The 19,978-nt window shown below is 39.5% G+C and overlaps 1 protein-coding gene across 1 annotated transcript in view; it reads right to left on the minus strand.

Moving 5' to 3' along the window:
* frmd5b (FERM domain containing 5b) overlaps positions 1-19,978 on the minus strand; it is a 38,652-nt gene that overhangs the window by 4,267 nt on the left and 14,407 nt on the right. Inside the window, exons 2-13 of the mRNA XM_079866089.1 lie at positions 12,488-12,592; positions 10,524-10,566; positions 10,300-10,378; positions 10,044-10,141; positions 9,768-9,891; positions 9,531-9,618; positions 9,290-9,378; positions 9,120-9,183; positions 8,866-8,957; positions 5,307-5,381; positions 5,102-5,170; positions 4,899-5,005 (exon numbers count right to left, since the gene is read on the minus strand). Coding sequence (XP_079722215.1) covers positions 4,899-5,005; positions 5,102-5,170; positions 5,307-5,381; positions 8,866-8,957; positions 9,120-9,183; positions 9,290-9,378; positions 9,531-9,618; positions 9,768-9,891; positions 10,044-10,141; positions 10,300-10,378; positions 10,524-10,566; positions 12,488-12,592 — 1,033 coding nt within the window. The remainder of the gene's footprint in view (positions 1-4,898; positions 5,006-5,101; positions 5,171-5,306; positions 5,382-8,865; positions 8,958-9,119; positions 9,184-9,289; positions 9,379-9,530; positions 9,619-9,767; positions 9,892-10,043; positions 10,142-10,299; positions 10,379-10,523; positions 10,567-12,487; positions 12,593-19,978) is intronic.

Here is a 19,978-nt window from a genome sequence, read left to right on the forward strand (position 1 = left end):
TCTTTTAAAATATCACACTATCACTGAAATTTTTATTTAAATAAATTCAGCATTTGTGAGCATAAGTTACTTATAAAACACATTTTAAAAATCATACCAACCCCAAACTTAGTGGACATAGTGTATATATTATATACTTTTTTTTTACAAATGTATTGTCCAGGATGGAAGAAAACTTAATTTCCCAGAAAGCTGGTTACATTTCTCTAACCAATTCAGTAAATTGCGCTTCCTTTAATTCCAATTTAACTTCATGTGTGCTGTGGCCATTTCATTTCATACTGAAGAATTAAAATCAAGTCAATTATGAAATTGCCCAATCCTAATGTATTGTACTGATTTCACAAGCTTATCTGCACCACTGGTCTAAACAATGTTCAAAAGTATCAGAATGGGTAAATTAATTAAAAGTTGTATATTGGTATGGAAAGATAAATGTGGGGCAAATCTACTTCAGCACATCAATATCCAAGCCACATCAATATCCTCCACATAATGGATATTCAGAAAAAGAAAAAGTTATTAGAAAATCAGAAAAAAAAATCTGTTTAAGTTCTTTTTTCTTTGCTAGTTAACATATAAGTGACATTCCATTATTATTCACAGAGACCATTTACATTCATTAAACTGGTACCAATGTATTGATAATATGCACTGACTATGATGTACTGTTGTAATCAAAATTATTAAGCCCCATTGCAAATCAGGTTTATTGGCAAAATGTACAGACTTTCAGCTGTTTGCAATGAACAAATCAAACAAAAGTAATTTAAGTAGTTCAACAACAAACGTTTGAAGTGGTTTCCCCAAATTCAACTGAAAATGCAACTTTTAATGACTTCTGCAATCTTGAAATTATTCAACCCCGTGAATAAAATCCCTCACAACAGCACAAATCTGCAAAACAGGTGTTGTCTCAAGCAATTGAGCAAGTGTGCTTGAGCAAGAACACATGTGTGGCAAGTAGGGCAGGGCAAAGAGCCTACAGAGAACAGCGGGAGCCGGTGGCGTGATTGATAATGAGCGTCACCTGCGCGCCACACCGGCCTCGTATCTCACGGAGGAGCTACGGAAGCATAAAAGGAGCGACGACAGTGAAGGAAAAGAGAGGACCAGGCCTGGACTATTTTAAGTTATGTTTTGTTTATGTGCATTTATGTTTATGTTACTTTCATTTTGTTTTTGTTTATTTATGATTAAATTTGTTGAACGTTCGCCGGTTCCCGCCTCCTTCTTCCCCTGGACAACTAACCATGTTACAACACAAAATATCTGTACTGGCTAGGTTTGTTGATTGTCACACTTGACTGCATGTTAGAAATATGTCAAATAGGCCACCACTACTGACCCCAAAGCACAAGAAAAGGGCTCAATATCAAATAATTAAGCCACAGAAGTTTAGGGATTCTGTTCTGTGGAGCTATGAAACAATGGATCAGCCTTACGGATCAGCGGTATGTCTGGAGGAAGAAGAATGAAGTGTATGCTGAAAAAAACACTCTGCCTACAATTAAGCATAGTGGCTCTGTGATGCTCTGGGGCTGCTTTTGCTCTGGCACTGGAAACCTGCAGCGTGTGAAGATAGATTCATTGAAGTATCAGAAAATCCTAGGAGAAAACATCATGCCATCAGTGAGGAAGCTGAAGCTTGGGTGTCATTGGACCTTCCAACAGGACAATGATCCCAGGCATACCTCAAATTCCACCAAGGCTTGGTTGCAGAGGAAGTCCTGGAAGATTCTTCAGTGACCATTAGTCACCTGACTTGAACCCCATAGAAAATCTCTGGTGGGATTTGAGGAAGGCGGTTGCAACACACAAACCCAAGAATATTACTGAACTGGTGGCCATTTCTCATGAGGAACGTGCTAAGATTCCTCAGATTCCTCAGAAACGCTGCCAGAAGCTGGAGTCTGATTATACATCTCTTGATTATACAAGACGCTTGCCATGAAGGGGTGGAATGATTTTGAGACTGCATAAGTCATTAAAAGTAATTTTCAGTTGAAATGGCAAAACCACTTGAAACATTTGTGTTGAGCAATTACTTTTGTTGGATTTGTTCATTACAAACAGCTGAAAGTCTGTACATTTTTCCAGTACACCTGATTTGCAAAGGGGGTTGAATAATTTTGATTACACTGTAAATAAATATAATTAGTGTATATTGTAGAACTACACAACAACACAGGAAAATATGGCTCCACCCACAATCCATAAAAGCTAAACACAATCCATGCTAACAATGGTGGCACTCCAATCCATTGTATACTAACAAATTCAAATGCAGTCACACTGAAATAAGTTGGACGCCCAGCTGTTCCAAATGACCTAGAGCTTTACCTGCAGTGCTGGTGGGTTGAACACCAAGTCTGGATGAAGCTCCAGAGGAAGTGGAGGAGCTGGGCAAGGAAGGGAACAGAGGCAGAGCTCCTAGAGCTTTCCCTAATAGTCTAGGTCCCATCGTCAACACCCGTACCTTCACATCCCGGTAACAGTGGTTGATCATCCGCAGGTGAACATTCACCTTTGTTTTAATCCGTATGAGACACTTCACCATGGTTTCAGAATGTAGCCGCTAAAGTGTCTGATGTTCTCACCCCTGCGTCAGTGTATCACCAATAGCCCCCTTTCCTCCCTCTATCCTCCTGAACAAAAATGACATAACACTACAGTGTGTGTGTGTTTGAAAAAGTGAGTGTGAGAAAGCGAGAACACCCTAAAGCCCTAAAGCTCCATAAGTCCATCTATGCCCAAAAGCCCAGCTGCCCTGCATGCTCCAACCCCCTCAAACCCATTATGGGCTGTAACAAAAGAGCACATACACAACACACACTCATTCTGACACAAACCACATGACATACATGGACAGGCTGTCTATTTATAGACAGTGTAATAATAACAGTGATGGTTGGACAAGGTAAAATCTGTCACTCCTCATTGTCTCTGTATTTTCTTGTGCATGACACAAATTGTCATGAAACCCACTTGCAGGACTTGTGAAGCCTTAATTGGTACTTCCTGTTAGCTTTTACCTCCTGCTTTAGTATAGTGAATTATTTTTAATTTACCAGTAGCCTGTGTGTTTTTGCAAGCACACTGTGTCTGTTTCACTTAAGTACTAGACTTTTATTATTTCTGTACAGGGCAGGTACTAAAACAAAACCAACCTTAAACTCAAAATATACAGCACACTTATAGAGTACCCTCACACACAGACAAATGCAACCATGATGGCATTTGGCAACGCAGTAAAGTGACTGGAACAGGTGAACGTCTGGTCACATTGTGCACAATAAGAGCAGCTCTCATGTTACACATAGAGCAATAGAGGGAGATGGAGTGTGGTGTATTCCTATCCAGAGCACACTTTTGTTATCTTCTCAACTTCAAGGTTTGTAATCATGACTATGTACACTTTAGTTAAAAGTTTGGGGTCAGTGAGAAATTAACACTTTATTATGCAAGGACACATTAAATTGGCAGATGTGACAGATGTTTACGTAGTTTAAAGAGAACTGTAACAATCTATTCATCAAAGGAACCTGAAAAAAATACATAGTTTACACAAACATATTAAGCAGCAAATGTTACTTGAGCAACAAATCAGCATATTAGAATGCTTTCTGAAGGATCATGTGACACTGAAGACTAGTAATGAGTAATGATGCTGAAAATTCTGCTTTGCCATCACAGAAAGGAATTTCAATTTAAAATTTTATTTTATTTTATAAATTTTCAATTTTATTTATTAAAACAGAAAACTGTTTTTTTTTATTTATAATATTGCATTTTTGATCAAATAAATGCAGCTTTGGTAAGCATAAGATTTATTTTAAAAACACTAGGAAATCTTACCCCAAACATTTGAATGGTAGTGTACTCTGTGTAGGTTTACGCCTAACTGTATATGTGTTTAAAGTTGAATTATATATTTTGAAAAACATTGCAGCCAGAATTGTGTTGTGAACAGAACTGAATTGTGAATTATATATATATATATATTTTTTTTTTAAATCTATAGTATTGTAGTGGCTGACACTAAAAATTGGCAAAAATGGTAAGGCATTAAAAAAGTACTGCAAGTTATAGTCCAGTATAGTCCACAATAATGAATCATGGTGGAAGAATAAACCAAACCAAAAATCTCCATGATGCTTTTTATTATAGGGGAGATACAACGTTATACCACCAGATAGCAGTATTTCAATGAGTTTGGACCAACAGATCTTGCCTTGAGTTGGATTCAGAAGACAGAATGCATAACTTTTCTAGTTACAAATTAAATTATTTTTTTGTTATGAGAAAGGAGCAGTTATATGCTTAAGTGTGTGCGCACATTCGTGTTCTTGTTTAACCTACATTGCGAGGAGCAAATAATAGTAAATTAAGTTTTTGACATTGTTGGGACAGGTGGCCGGGGCCCCATAAGGAAAACAGCTTATAAATCATACCTGATTATTTATTTATTTTTTTAATGCAGAATGTTTTCTGTTAGGATTGTGTTTAGGAGTACTGTTAGGGGATAGAATATACAGTTTGTACAGTATAAAAACCATAATGTCTAAAGTCTACATAATGATATAAAAACATAAAGGCCTGTTTGAGGGTCAAGACTTGGCTTTAGGGATAAGGTTATAATTAGGTTAAGGGTAGGTTTAGGGTAAGGGTTCGGGTTAGGCACTTAGTTGTGATGGGTAAGGTTAGGGTAAGCGGCTAGAGATTGCATTGTGTCAATGAATATCCTCATAAAGATAGATGTACAAGAGTGTGTGTGTGTGTGTGTGTGTGTGTGTGTGTGTGTGTGTGTGTGTGTGTGTGTGTGTGTGTGTGTGTGTGTGTGTGTGTGTGTGTGTGTGTGTGTGCGTGTGTGCGTGCTTGTAGGCACATGGGCATACCCTCCATGATGGAAATATGGACTGCTCTCCTTCGTGTTCGGGGAACGCTACTCTGTCGTGGGCCATGAGTGATGGAGGGACAACTCCTACTGGGGACCATCCCAGCCCTGAACCCACAAAAAGATGTGACATAACAATTGGCATACTGGCATACAAACACAGTTAAACTGTTAAGAAAACAAGTCAGTGTTGAGAAGACTTACCTGTGGATCTCTGGAGGCTCTCGTCTGATTTTGGCACTCTGTTCCATCACTTCCTTGGCCACTTTACCGCTATAAGGGAAATTATGCAATCAAAATCTTAGCGTTGTTTGCAGCTAATCCATTAATTAACATATATTCACAACACAAGCCTAATTAAGCAGGGCTCACAAACTCATGAGGTTCACTTATAGCAGATACTACTCACCTATATCTAAAGCGGCTCCCTTTGAAAAAAAGATTACTACTGGACACAGTGCGAACTTGACTTGATTTCTCAAACCTGTAAGAAATGGAGAGAATGAGAGATAGATTTAAAAATAAATAAGAAAAATAACTGTTTGTCTAAACCAGTGGTTTTCAACCTTTTTGACTCGTAGGCCCCCCATTGTCCAACATAATATCTAAAGGTCCCCCAAATTGGCTAAGATATTACTATGGAGTTAATATTGTGCCATAATTAAACAAACAAATCCAGCATTTTGCAAACAAACTCGATCTGCTTTGCAAAGGAAAACTCGACTCGCAAACAAACAGAAAGCAATGTGCAAGTACAAAGGTCAATTTGAGCGAAAATGCAGTGGAGTAACACATATGCATTGTGTTTTGCAAATAAAAATAAGTGAGCCTAGATCATATTTCACAAATAAATACAAACCATCCTACAAATTGCATGTAACCTTTGAACAAATACCAAATCTAGTGCATACAAATGCATATCTGTCTGTTATGATTGTGAGACACTTGGCTTTTTATGAGATCTCTTGGCTCGATTTTCTCACAAATGTGTCCAGGCAGATTTTCTCACAAATGCAGTTGAGCAACTTCCTCTTCTAAAACAATAGATGGCGCTAAGATAGGGGATTAATTTAGCGCTAGTCTCCCGGGAAAAGCACTGATTTGAAATTTGCCTTTGCCTACAGCTGAGGAAAATGACCGGTGAACAGGTGTGTTTCTGTCTTACTTTATCTATAATTAACCTTTTTAAGGTTTTCTTTTGCAAAATGTTGTTACATATCTAGACAGAAATCCACATTAGCACTTACAATTCACTCTCTCAAGGGAATCTATAAGCTGAAAGCTCTGCCATCATATGTTGCTTTTTTTACATTTTTGTAAAAACATTACATTTTCTGAACGAGTCTATTTCTTTCGTTCTCCATAAATTAATGAGAACATTTCATTTAATTGAAAGGAGGGTCCCACTTATTTATTTATTTAGTTAGAATTCAGTCAGCTTAACTGTTAATGTAATAAAATTATTAATGAACAAAACAAATTACATACAATTGTTTCTTAACTTGCCTGTGACGTATGCAGTGCCCAAATTATTATTTTGGACAGACAAATGAAACCCTCCTTTCAATTAAATGAAATGTTCTCATTAATTTATGGAAAACGAAAGAAATAGATTCGTTCAGTGTAGACATAATCACTAATTTAGTCATTTCGTATGCGTCCGATGCAGAAATTTTTTTAAAAAGCAACATATAATGGCAGAGCTTTCAGCTTATAGATTCCCCTATCCTAGAGAGAGTGCTACTAAGTGCTAATGTGGATTTCTGTCTAGATATGTAATAAACATTTTGCAAAAGAAAACCTTAAAAAGGTTAATTATAGATAAAGTAAGACAGAAACACACCTGTTCACCGGTCATTTTCCTCAGCTCTGGCAAAGGCAAGTTTCAAATCAGTGCTTCTCCCGGGAGACTGGGGCTAAATTAATCTCCTATCTTAGCGCCATCTATTTTTTTAGAAGAGGAAGTTGCTCAACTGCATTTGTGAGAAAATCTGCCTGGACACATTTGTGAGAAAATCGAGCTGAGAGATCTCATAAAAAGCCAAGTGTCTCACAATCATAACAGACAGATATGCATTTGTATGCACTAGACTTGGTATTTGTTCAAAGGTTACATGCAATTTGTAGGATGGGTTGTATTTATTTGTGAAATATGATCTAGGCTCACTTATTTCTATTTGTAAAACACAATACATATTTGTTACTTCACTGCATTTTTCGCTCAAATTTACCTTTGTACTTGCACATTGCTTTCTGTTTGTTTGCGAGTCGAGTTTTCCTTTGCAAAGCAGATCTAGTTTGTTTGCAAAATGCTGGATTTGTTTGTTTAATTATGGCACAATATTAACTCCATATATTTCCTCTCGTATTTTTGCTCTAATTATGACAGTTTTTATTTTTATTTTATTGACAGAAACTGGTAGAGTTAATTTTGTATTGTTACAATGTCAAAATATGTAAATGAACTGTTTTCTCTTTCTCCATGTTAAATCCATGTTTATTCATGCAAAACATGTCAAAGCTCTATTGCTTTCATGAAAACTGCAGATTATACTTTGCGCATTTTTGTATCCCCACCCACAGACAGTCAGATCGACAGAGCGTTATTAACAGAACATTTATTGTAAGGGTAGGTTTATCACTAATAATTGTATTGTACTTTGTCTACTCTTTAAACAGCATTATGGTAAAAAGTGGACTCTATGGGAACAGCTTTCTTACCTGTACACGATGCCGTTTTGCTTTGGGGGTTGGGCGGAATTTTCATTTCTTTACCCTCCGTTTGGCCTAAAACACTATGTTCGTTGTCATCCAGTTTGAAATGGAAACTACATGAAGACTACAGATTTTTTTTTGTATCAGTGTTCTCTCCATATTTACACTTCTTTGCAGCCTTTAGCCCAGGGGTTCTCAACTCTGACCCTCGAGGTCAACTTTCCTGCAGAGATTAGCTCCAACCTTCAAAATCAAACTTTCAGCGCTGCTTTTAAGTCCAATTTTTATGCCCTTCCCTCGATAACTTCTCTCCATCTCAGGAATAAATTAAAAATAAGTCCGAACTGCTATGACATCACAATCTCAATCTTTGTAAGATATAAGTCAACATATTAACCGCATTAAAGCTTTTTTTATTTTATTTTTACATTTGTATATCATTAGATATTTCAGTAAGTTGAAACCAAATCCTTACGTTTAAAAGTGTAATTCAGCAATTTCTAGCAAGGCCATCTGGCAAGATCATGAATCCATCTGTTGTATTCTTCATTGCACGGGAAACGAAGGACACATTTGGAGACTGCATTTGAAGGAGCCTTAGAATCGGGACAGCATTTGTCACACAGCCGTTACACAATCGGCCTTTGAATGTGGCCTTTGAAGGATGCAGCCTCTGAATTGGTATAAAGCTACTGAGAAGGCTCGCTCCATCTGTCAAAATCTAAGGGTCGAGGGTCTGTTGAATGCACTTCAAGATGGCGGCAGGGATTCCCCCAAGGGGAAGTGCAATTCAACACCATTATGACTAAAAGTTTGCTAAGACGTAATATAGCAAATATAGTAAAACATGCCCAGTGTATTATGGGTGTTGACGTTTTCCTACCTATATGGCAAAAGGGAAGATAACAGCCTTTTTTCTGTTTTCTTTAGCCATTTAGCACCGATTTAAAAAAATTCCCCGCCTTTCTACTGCATAGGCAGCCAAGTTTTATTGAAAGATATTATGCCAGCGATGAAGTACCCCCTTTAAGTTTTCATATAATTCATTTTAAGTCCTCCTGTAGACTCTTTAGAAGATTGCTGAGGCCCCAAAATGGGTCCCTGTACCCTAGGTTGAGAACCACTGGTTTAAACTAAATTAAATCATTGGCAAGATGTTTTATGCTTGATTGCTTGCTCTTTCTCTTTTTATGCTATTTCCATGCTTGAACCAAATTTCAGCCTGATAGGTCAAAAAGGTTATGCACACTCACTGGTAGAAAGCTTGGTTTTCCACCCCACACTTCCATAAATGCTTGCAGGCCTCAGGTGTTGGAGCAAAGTAAGTCAAGATGATCTTCTGATCCTTAGTAAAGGTCACAGGAGGTCAGTAAGTGAAATTATTTAGTTGTTAAATAGAACAGGTTGGTTTCCTGATCAATTCCTATGTCCTGTATCAGTCTGCATTCATCTTACTTTTGACCATTTGTTCTTCTGCATAACCTGGGGCTGCCTTGCTGTCACCTACCTCTTGATAAGTTGCATATATATGGAATGTCTTTCCTTCGAACTTTAGTTTGGTGACCTCGTTCCTGTACAATATGACAAAATACTGTCAAAGTTATTCATATACACAGTCATTTGATCTTGACTACTAAGCAAATGAAAATGATATGCGAGATTAATTTCGCCTCTCACCATTTGAGGAAATGAATCCTCCTGTTCCCCTGCAGTACCACAAAGCCAAAGGGGGTAAATGCAAGAAATGCTGCATTCCCAGACACATCCTATCATACAAAAAAAGAATTTTTTTTTTTTTAATCTGTGTGTTTACACTTTTTTGTGAATGTAAAAATTCAGATTAAAAGACTTTCAGTTCAGACACTTGTGTTGAAATAATTTCCTGTATATGAGGCAGCTGATACATTTGGATACTGACTTTGCAGGGGTGTGGATCTACTCCATATGTTTCTAGAGACTGAGCTTTCCTTAAGAAATTCATTTCAGATGTCTCAGGACTCTGGCCTCTGTAGGAAATAAACAGACTTGTTAATATTCTGTGTTTGTTCTGGGAGATAAATTTCATAAAATATATTTAATCTCTCCATTAAACACCAGCGCTGCTTTAAAAAGAGTGACATACTGCATGTGACAGGCTAATTGAATGTAAGCTTACGTCAGCTCGGATTTGTGGATCTCAGCAATGCGGCGCTCCAGGCGCTCAGAATGCTTTGGAAAAAACTGAAACTTAGAGCTGTAACCTTCCGGATGCTTCCCTGGGTCATAATCGCCAATCTCAGCTAAAAAAAAATTGAGAAAGAATAAAGCAAAAAGAGTGTCATCTTGAGAGTCTTGTCTTACTGTAATGTCATTCATATAACAAAACTCTTGAGATGTCACAATTCAACAAATATTGTAAAGAATGGCTCCTGTGACTGTGGTTTGCTGTTACCCTGCAGAATAAATGCGGCCAATGAAGCAGCATCTGAACTTTTGCACAGGAGTCGGCCATGATACAAATCTCTTTTAATCTGTAGGAAGACATGGTATCTGAAAACAATGCAGAGTATATATTGAACTGTCAGTGTGTTAATCATACATACATCAGATAATTGTAAGACTCTTTAACTTGTCTAATATGATTTCCTATAGATTCTTTAACTATGTTAATTATGAATAATAATGGACTCCATGTTAATGAGCAGTACCTAGTGATCTCTTCTTTAAGAGCTGCAGGGTCCGGAGGATAGAATTTAACACGCAAACACATGGTGTAGGGTGGCTGAGCTAGGACACAAAATATCCATATGGATGTAATTAACCAGACAATACACATTTTCTGCCTTTTAGAAGGATATTTGAATGCAAAGATTATTCTTTTCACAACATCCACACAGTGTAAGAAGGATTTTCCACATACAATATGACTTACATCTCATTTGTTTGGTAATTGGCTTGCTGAATTCCAGCCAGTGCTGAAACAACAAAATAAAAAAGAAATGATGTCTAGAATGCAGATAGAAATTCCAGTTTAACACATTGCTATGACTATCAATGTCAACTGATGACTGTTCACAACATTACATATCGATTGCATCACCCCTTGCAGCTCTTCATCTGAATCAGCATGTGATCTTTGGGTGTCTTGCTTCAAGCTCAAGCACAAACATTAACATTGCTTTTATCAGGCATGGTTATTATATATATATATACAGGTGCTGGTCATAAAATTAGAATATCATCAAAAAGTTGATTTATTTCAAGAATTCAACTTAACAGGTGAAACTAATATATTATATAGACTCATTACATGCAAAGTGAGATATTTCAAGTCTTTATTTGTTATAATTTTGATGATTATGGCTTACAGCTTATGAAACCCACAAAATCAAAATCCCAGAAAATTAGAATATTACATGAAATCACACAGTAATTACACAGTGATACCATGGTCATTGAACCAGGTTTTGGTTCTTTTGGCAGTGTGGGCAGGTGCAAATCCTGCTGGAAAATGAAGTCAGCATCTCCATAAAGCTTGTCTGCTGAAGGAAGCATGAAGTGCTCTGGAAATGTCCTGGTAGACGGCTGCGTTGAGTGGACAGCACAGTGGACCAACACCAGCCGATGACATGGCTCCCCAAACCAACACAGACTGTGGAAACTTCACACTGGACTTCAAGCATCTTGGATTGTGTGCCTCTCCATTCTTCCTCCAGACTCTGAGACCTTGGTTTCCAAATGAGATGCAAAATTTGCTCTCATCAGAAAAGAGGACTTTGGTCCACTGTGCTTTATTAAATCCAGAGTCAACGCAGCCGTCTACCAGGACATTTTCAGAGCACTTCATGCTTCCTTCATTTTCCAGCAGGATTTGCACCTGCCCACACTGCCAAAAGAACCAAAACCTGCTTCAATGACCATGGTATCACTGTGTAATTACTGTGTGATTTCATGTAATATTCTAATTTTCTGGGATTTTGATTTTGTGGGTTTCATAAGCTGTAAGCCATAATCATCAAAATTATAACAAATAAAGGCTTGAAATATCTCACTTTGCATGTAATGAGTCTATATAATATATTAGTTTCACCTGTTAAGTTGAATTCTTGAAATAAATCAACTTTTTGATGATATTCTAATTTTATGACCAGCACCTGTATATATATATATATATATACATATATATAGTCAGAACTAGCATGAAGCTTAGTCAGGGTAGATACCATATTTAAATTGATGGGACATAGATCAAGGCTGCGATGAATATACAGTCAATTTGTTGTGCTGTCTGAAAGTCTACTTTTTCATAATCCATGGTTTGTGTTTTGTTGACTGGATTTTTTTTTTTGAAAAACATTTTCAATTACATTGGCTGAATAATCAACATCAAGGCACCCAACATTACAACCCATTGAACCAACTGTATGGTGAGGTGGTTAAGATAAAGTGCACGACAAAGGCGATACTAAGGAAGACTTTAATCTAGAAATAAACATGAAATAGTACAACCACATAACGCTCAAATAAAAATATATATGATACAAGACAAGGAACATGTAGAAACAGATCAGGGAAACAAGACACAGCTGAGGCAAATTAACGCAATGACAGTAACCATAGTAACTAACAAGATACAGCTGAACCAAAAGAACTAATGGAGTGGCTGGAAACTAAACAATGAACGCAGAGGAAGAGCATGCAGGTGAGGGCCAGGGAGGATGATGGGAAATGTAGTGACCGTAACACTCACAGCCTTGTTTTTATTTGTGTAAAATTAAATATGGTGTCCACCTTAACTATCATGTCCAATCTCAGTCAAAATATAAAAATAACCATTTTCCACAAGCTTAGTACACTATTAACAGCTCATTTTATATTTATACTATAGAAACTCACTCGTTGCTTGTCTGGGTCCACAAATCTGATGCCAAAGTAGTCTTTCTCCAACAAGTTTAGATAATGGCAGACCTGCTCAAACAGCCATTGACCTTTTGCATCCCTCTGGAAAAGAGAGACACAGGAATCAATGTGACAATGTTTGTATACAGTCCTTGGGATCATATTGTATCATATCAGTTCTACAGTATATTGGACATAACTCAACTTCTTTTGCTGACCAGTGTAGTGGGTAACACATTACAAGTAGCATGAGTTATGTAACCAGATTACTTTTTTCAAGTAACGAGGAAAGTAACACATTACTTTTTACTTTTTAAATTTACAACAAAATAGTTACTGTACTTTTTTGTTACTTTTTAAGTTACTTTGTTTTCCCATTTATTGACTGGCGTTGTGCGCGCTGTGTAAATATGATGGTTATCCTTCGATGATCCAATTCAACCATACTAATAAGCAAAAATGACTTTGGTTAAACATCACATTTATGTTTAATTTTTTGTTTTTGTTGCTGAAGTAAGAATGTTGAACTTTCTTCTCCTGTGTCATTTCACTTTTTTGGTGTGAAAGAGCCTTGATATTTGTCAAAAATGTAACTTGTTTTATTGCAATAACAACCTACCACGCCCAGCCCAAGTGAGAAAAAAGTAATGCAAAATAACGTGCAACATAACTTTCCATAAAAAGTCACTAAGTATCACATTTAGTTACTTTTTTAGGGAGTAAATTAGTTTCACAATAACTTTCCCAAACACTGTTGCTGACATCCCATTTAGTGTTTAGGTAAATATGCCTTAACAATGTACTCTTTCAAAAACAGAAATTGTTGCACTTGAGCAGTTGTTCTATAAAGTAATTTTCCCACATTTTTCCAAACTATGTTTTGTAACCAGTTTTCACATAAAAAAAATAACAATAAATAAATATATATATATATATATATATATATATATTAGTGCTGTCAATTTGATTAAAAGCATCTAACATAAACGTTTGTGTTAACATAATATATTTGTGTATATTAGCCTACAGTATATATATACTGTATATATACACACACACATATTTATATAATATATATAAATAATGTAACAACAATGTAGCGTAATAGGTTACCAAAATCTGTTACCCCTCTCTATTTAATACATAGGCCTAATGGCTTAAATGTTACCCAAATTCACACTGGTGATGACTAACCTATTGTAATTTATATCCTAGAAATATTTTTTTGCTTGATGTGAACAACTGCAGATATACTCAGTTCCACCAAATCCGACAACACAGCATTAAAGGTTATTTAAATCTGTTACCTCATCTATAGCAGTTTATCCTGATGTGAACAGCTGCAGGAATACAGCAGGGTCACCAAATCCGACAAGGCAGCATAACAGGTCACCAAAATCCACACACAATGGCTTTAACGTTACCTAAATTCACATTGGTGATGTCTAATCTCCTCCCAGCAGGCACACAACATCATAAGACATTGACACTTTGTTGTTTTTAGGTTGTGTTGTAAAGTTACTAAATTCCAACGTCTCCTTGACGTCATAATGGTGATGTACACACAACGTCAAATTCTAACATATATGTTCAATGAAAGCAGCCACCTCATGCAGCCACATCTGTTTCTTTCTGCACCAAAGCTTGTTCTCGTGTAAAATCCTTTCAAAAGTGCGTTTGTTCCAAGCTATTCCATGCCTTTCCATTCCATGCTTAATAAGGCAAGAATTTCATCATTAGTAAAACCATGTTTAAAATACTCCTTGTTCACAATTCATCCTGTGTCGGGTTACGTCAGATCAATGAGCTTGCAACTCATAACTAAGATTTAGTTATGTCATAATTTTGATTTAGTTATGTCATTATATTGACTTTTTATGCATGATTTTAATTTTAATTTTTTTGTGGCGGAAATGGGCTTTCATAGCTCTGAAGAACTGTTTGTGAAGAATTTGTTTACATAAATTTACTTCTACCAGAAAGACTCGGGAGATAGAATGATGTAACAAAGCATTAATTTATTGACAGCCCAGCAAGCAATTATTTATAAAGTTCTTTGGCGTATAGGCCCCGCCCGTAGTACATAATCCGAAGGTAGCGGATCTGCTGAAGACGAAGGCAGGGACGCAGCCAACCCCCCGGGAGGTATGGACAGGACCATCCTGGTGGTGGTGGGAAGGGTGGAGGTAATTGTTTGTGTGGCGAGCAGGACGAGGTCGAGGGCCGTGGGAGGACGGCGCGAGATCGGTGGCGTAATTGTGATGAGCTACACCTGTGAGACGCACCGGTCTCGCATCTCTCACGGAGGAGCGGAGGCATAAAGGAGGAGCGACGACAGTGAAGAGCGAGAGAGGACAGGCCTGTGTTTTAGTTCATGTTTTGTTTCTGTTTGTGTTGCCAGCAGTCGTCCGTGAGGGGCTGCTGGCTTTTACTTTCATTTTTGTATTTGTGGATTTTTTGTATTTGTGGATTTATTTATTAAAATATGTTGAATGTTCGCCGGTTCCCGCCTCCTTCTTCCCGTACCAACAAACCCCGTTACATTGGTGCCGAAACCCGGGAAGAGGGAGGGACACGCTGTCGGAGAGCCCTCGCTGCTGGGAGGAATCGCGGTGCTGAGGAGGTCGGGCAGCACGAGGGAGCGTCGGCCGCCGATTGCTGCCCGAGGCGATGGTGCTGGATCGAAAGAAGATCAGGTGGGACGGAGAGCTCGCTGCCGTGCTCCTGGGTCGAGGAGGGGTGGCTGCCGTCCGAGAGGGAGCGGAGGAGTCGCTCCCGTTCGCCGTGGGCCGGAGCCTGTTGCCGTCGGCCATGATGGGGGCGGAGCAGGGAACGGGAGGCTCGCTGCCGGCTGCCCTCGACCGGAGGAGCCATCGCCGTCCGCCAGGAGGCGGAGGAGCGTCGAGCCGTCCCCCAACGGATGTCCAGTACCATCGCATGGCACCGCGAGTGACTCTCAGCTGGTTGAGGACCGAGCGGCAGTGTGTCCGGGAACCGGATCAAGAATTTTTTTTTTTTTTTTTCCTCTCTCCCCTCTCTCGTCTCTGTCGCTCCTCATGCTTCCGTCTCCTGTACTCTCGCCTCGTCTGTCCATACCCCCAGGTACCGCAGCCGCCGTGATCGGTCCCCCCGGGGAGGGGGGGAGGGGGAGTAGGCGCAGCCTCGGTGGTACCCCCCGGCCTGCGAGGGGCGATGGGGGTATGTGGCGAGCAGGACGAGGTCGAGGGCCGTGGGAGGACGGCGCGAGATCGGTGGCGTAATTGTGATGAGCTACACCTGTGAGACGCACCGGTCTCGCATCTCTCACGGAGGAGCGGAGGCATAAAGGAGGAGCGACGACAGTGAAGAGCGAGAGAGGACAGGCCTGTGTTTTAGTTCATGTTTTGTTTCTGTTTGTGTTGCCAGCAGTCGTCCGTGAGGGGCTGCTGGCTTTTACTTTCATTTTTGTATTTGTGGATTTTTTGTATTTGTGGATTTATTTATTAAAATATGTTGAATGTTCGCCGGTTCCCGCCTCCTTCTTCCCGTACCAACAAACCCCGTTACAGTTTGCGTCAGACTCAAATATGTTTAAGTACCGATCTTTTATACAGCAAGTATTAGGACATGATTGGATAGATGTGAAGGTAATAAGTGACGTAGTAATTGAGTCTTCCTGGCAGAACTTATGCTAAAGCTTTCATATCTGAATAATGAAACAGTTTTGGAATCAATAGTCGTGTGAATTAGTGACAATTTTGTTGATGTTTCAGTTTCAGACGTTGGATGTTGACCGATTTTCATTTCCAACCAAAATGTAACGTCTGTTCGACGTTGGATGTTGGCGTCAATCTGACATTAGGTTCTGACGTCAACCCGATTTTCATTTCCTACCAAAATGCAACGTCTGTTTGATGTTGGATGTTGGCCTCAATCTGACATTGGGTTCTGACATCAACCCGATTTTCATTTCCTACCTAGCCTGGGTTTCCCCATGCTGCCTTGAGCGCAGCGCGATTTTATTCACGCTGCTAGGCAGCCTGGATAACATGGACCAGATTTTCCCCTCAAAAAGGGAACCAATCACAGAACGGGGAGGGAGCAGCAAGACGATGACGACGTCTATGCGACACACCGAAGCAGTTTGTTTATATCTATGGATCCAACATGGCATCAGACGCGAAGTTAACTTTCGATGCAGCCTTAGATAGTGTTCTAAGTAGTTTAGAACGCAAGTTTATTTAGTCTTCTTCCTCGTCGAATTTCTGTCGCTCTACATACGTCATCTGGTATAATTGAAACGATTGGCTATGAGCTACGTACAGGTGCATTTGATAGACATTCGTAGCGCCCAATAAACGGCTCTGGGCATTCGTTAACCACGCCTCAAATACGAGAAAATGAACATGTGGTTCCCAGACCACGTCTCAATGAGAAGAGGTCTGACGTTAGCCAGGCTATTTCCTACCAAAATGCAACGTCTGTTTGATGTTGGATGTTGACGTCAATCTGACATTGGGTTCTGATGTCAACCCGATTTTCATTTCCAACCAAAATCTAACATCTGTCCGACGTTGGGGTCCAACGTCAATCTGACGTCATATTAACGCCCGGTGCCTGCTGGGCTACGTTTCATACCCGAAAAACATTACTTTTTTGTCAAATTTCACTATAATTTACTCAATTTATGAATCAAGACAAGAATGTGATGAGACAATAAACATTATAGGAGCATATTAGGCATTAGATTTAAAGTTTAATGAACCTTCAGTAAAATAAATAGGTAGAATTTACACCCAAAATAATTTTTTACCAAAACCAAAATAAAATTTTTCATTTAGCCCAAAACCAGAAATAAAGTTTTTTTCACTTTCAGAAAAAGACATATAAAAGCTGTCACTGGAACTGTATCCTTTCAAAAGTGTACACCCTTTACCCAGAGATTTTCTTATTATTGGGAGATGAGAGGGTCTGTGGCTCTTAACATTGGAAAAAGCGTAACTGCTAATTTAGATCACATGAGACACCTCAGCCTATCATATTATGGCAGTGACGTCAGTGGCCAGCGTTCAGAGTTTTATGACAGTCAGTTGTAGTTGTTGCACAATGTTTCTTGTGGATTTGTGTGTTCGTTTTGTGAAAAATGTTCTATATTTGATGTTATATCGCTTGTAAATGTACAGTTAGGACTGCAATGTTTGTGGAATCTGCTTTTCCAGGCTTTACTGAGCGGAAAAAAGAGCACCTTCATTAATTTACCTTTATTCTTTAAAAAGCGCTATCATTATTAGGCATAGAAGTCAAAAATCATTACAATTCAAGTCTAATTCATTTGTTGAAACCTGGAAGCCATCATTATTATTATTTTATTTTGTTCCGTTAAACAACAATATAATTCAATAATTAAATTATTCCTTATCTCTTTATTCATTAAAATGCTTTATATATGCCATCATGGTGCATGGCAGTCATAGTCATTCAAGTCTTATTATAATTTGTAAAACCTGAAAGCTAAAGAAAGAAAATGTCTCGGTTACCTATGTAACCCTAGTTCCCTGAAGAGGGAACGAGATGCTGCGTTGAAACGCTGTGGGAACGCCTCTGCGGGATTGCGTCATGAAGCACGTATGAAACCAGTCCAATGGCGTGACGGAACGTCATGTGACGTCATCGACCAGGAAACTATAAAGCACACCTGAACCAAATAGCGCCAGCTTCTGATAGGCTGAAGCAAGTTGATCACGGGCATGTGATCTATGCTTAAACCTTCAACCATCTATGCTTAAATGCGGGGCACCCCTCTATGGGTACCCCAAAGCATACAAACAGTGTTTAGAATTTCTCCACAGCTTTGTGGACGTAAGCATCTAAGGCCCTAACTGGGCAGAGCAGATAAAGTTTCTCTAGGTCTGACGTCCGGAGGAAGACAGAAGGCCTGTAGTACTCTAGGTCTTACAGTATTAGTAGGAATCTTAGGAACTTAACCTGGTCTTAGGGTGAAGAAAATCTTTTACCATACCAGGAGCAAATTCCATGCACGAGGGAGATACCGAAAGTGTTTGAATGCTTCCAATTCTCTTGAGAGACGAAATAGCGAGGAGAAAGACAGTCTTTAGAGAGATATTCTCAGAAACTTCCTCAATGGGCTCGAATGGAGCTAGGGAGAGGCCTTCTAGTACAATAGCCAAGTCCCATGTCGGCACCCTCGTGCGGACTGCTGGCCTCAAAGTGCCACAAAGGAAACAAGTTATTAGTGGGTGTCTCCCCAAAGATACTCCACTCAAAGGGATGTGGAAAGCAGCTAGTGCCGCCACGTGCACCTTCAGTGTGAAGGGGGAAACCCTGTGGAGAAGTGCTCCTGCAGGAACTCCAGCACTGCACCGACTGGGCAGTTAACCGGGTCAAACTGGTGCTCTCCACACCAGGAAGTGAAAAGTCTCCACTTCAAGGCATACAGTTTCCTTGTGGATGGAGCTCTGGAGTGGAGAATGGTCTGAACAACCTCAGTTGAGAGACCAGAACTTATGAGCTGGGCCCCCTCAGAGGCCAAGCCCACAGGTTCCAGAGTTCTGGGTGGGGGTGAAAGATCGACTCACTCGCCTGAGAGAGTAGGTCCCTCCTGATCGGAATCTCCAGAGGAGAGCCGTCGAGGAGAGACACTAGGTCCACAAACCATATTCGGGCCGTCCAGAACGGGGCTACTAGCAGTAGACTGGTGAACCGTTTCCAGAACTCCTGGGAGCAGAACAATTGGGGGAAATGCGTACAGATGTGATCTCAGCCACGTCTGCACCATAGCGTCCAACCGGATACAGGGCTGGATGGCTGAGTGAGAACCATAGTGGACAATGTGTGGTCTCTTGGGATGCGAAAAGGTCGGCCTTTGCTCGACCAAATTTCTCCCAAAGGAGCTCGACCACCTTGGGGGCTGCTTGTCTGCACTTTTTTCACTCCTCCCCTCACTGCAGCCGCCTACTCTCGCATACATTTCAGGCGAGGCAAGGCGCATCTCAAACAAGCCTATTATGTTGACCCATAATCTACGCGCTGCCTCAGCAAGCGCGAGATCCAAGCTAGTTAAGACTCAACAGGGGCAGAGCTAAAACTTCCTTTATAGTGTGTGTGTTTTTCTACACATAGGGAACAATAGGCTTGTTTGAGATGCGCCTTGCCTTGCCTGAAATGTAGGTGAGAGTAGGCGGCTGCAGTGAGAGGAGGAGTGAAAAAAGCGCAGGCAAGACGGACAGTTTTCTCTTCTCGCAGTGGATCTGACACTTGTGAGATCAAAGGTGGATATCGCGGGATTCACAGGATTCACGCTCGTGCACGGTGTTGCTAATAAACTGGATGTAATTTAAGTTCGGTTGCTTTTATATGAAAATAAATACAATGAACAAGACTCCCAAAGTACTTGTTATTTAATTCGATTTCAAATACGTGTTTATCAATAATTTTTTCTTTAATACAGACATGTGTTTTTATATATATATATTTTTTTATAAAAATTAC

This window comes from Squalius cephalus (genome assembly GCF_949319135.1).
Source record: "Squalius cephalus genome assembly, chromosome: 3".
NCBI lineage: Eukaryota > Metazoa > Chordata > Actinopteri > Cypriniformes > Leuciscidae > Squalius > Squalius cephalus.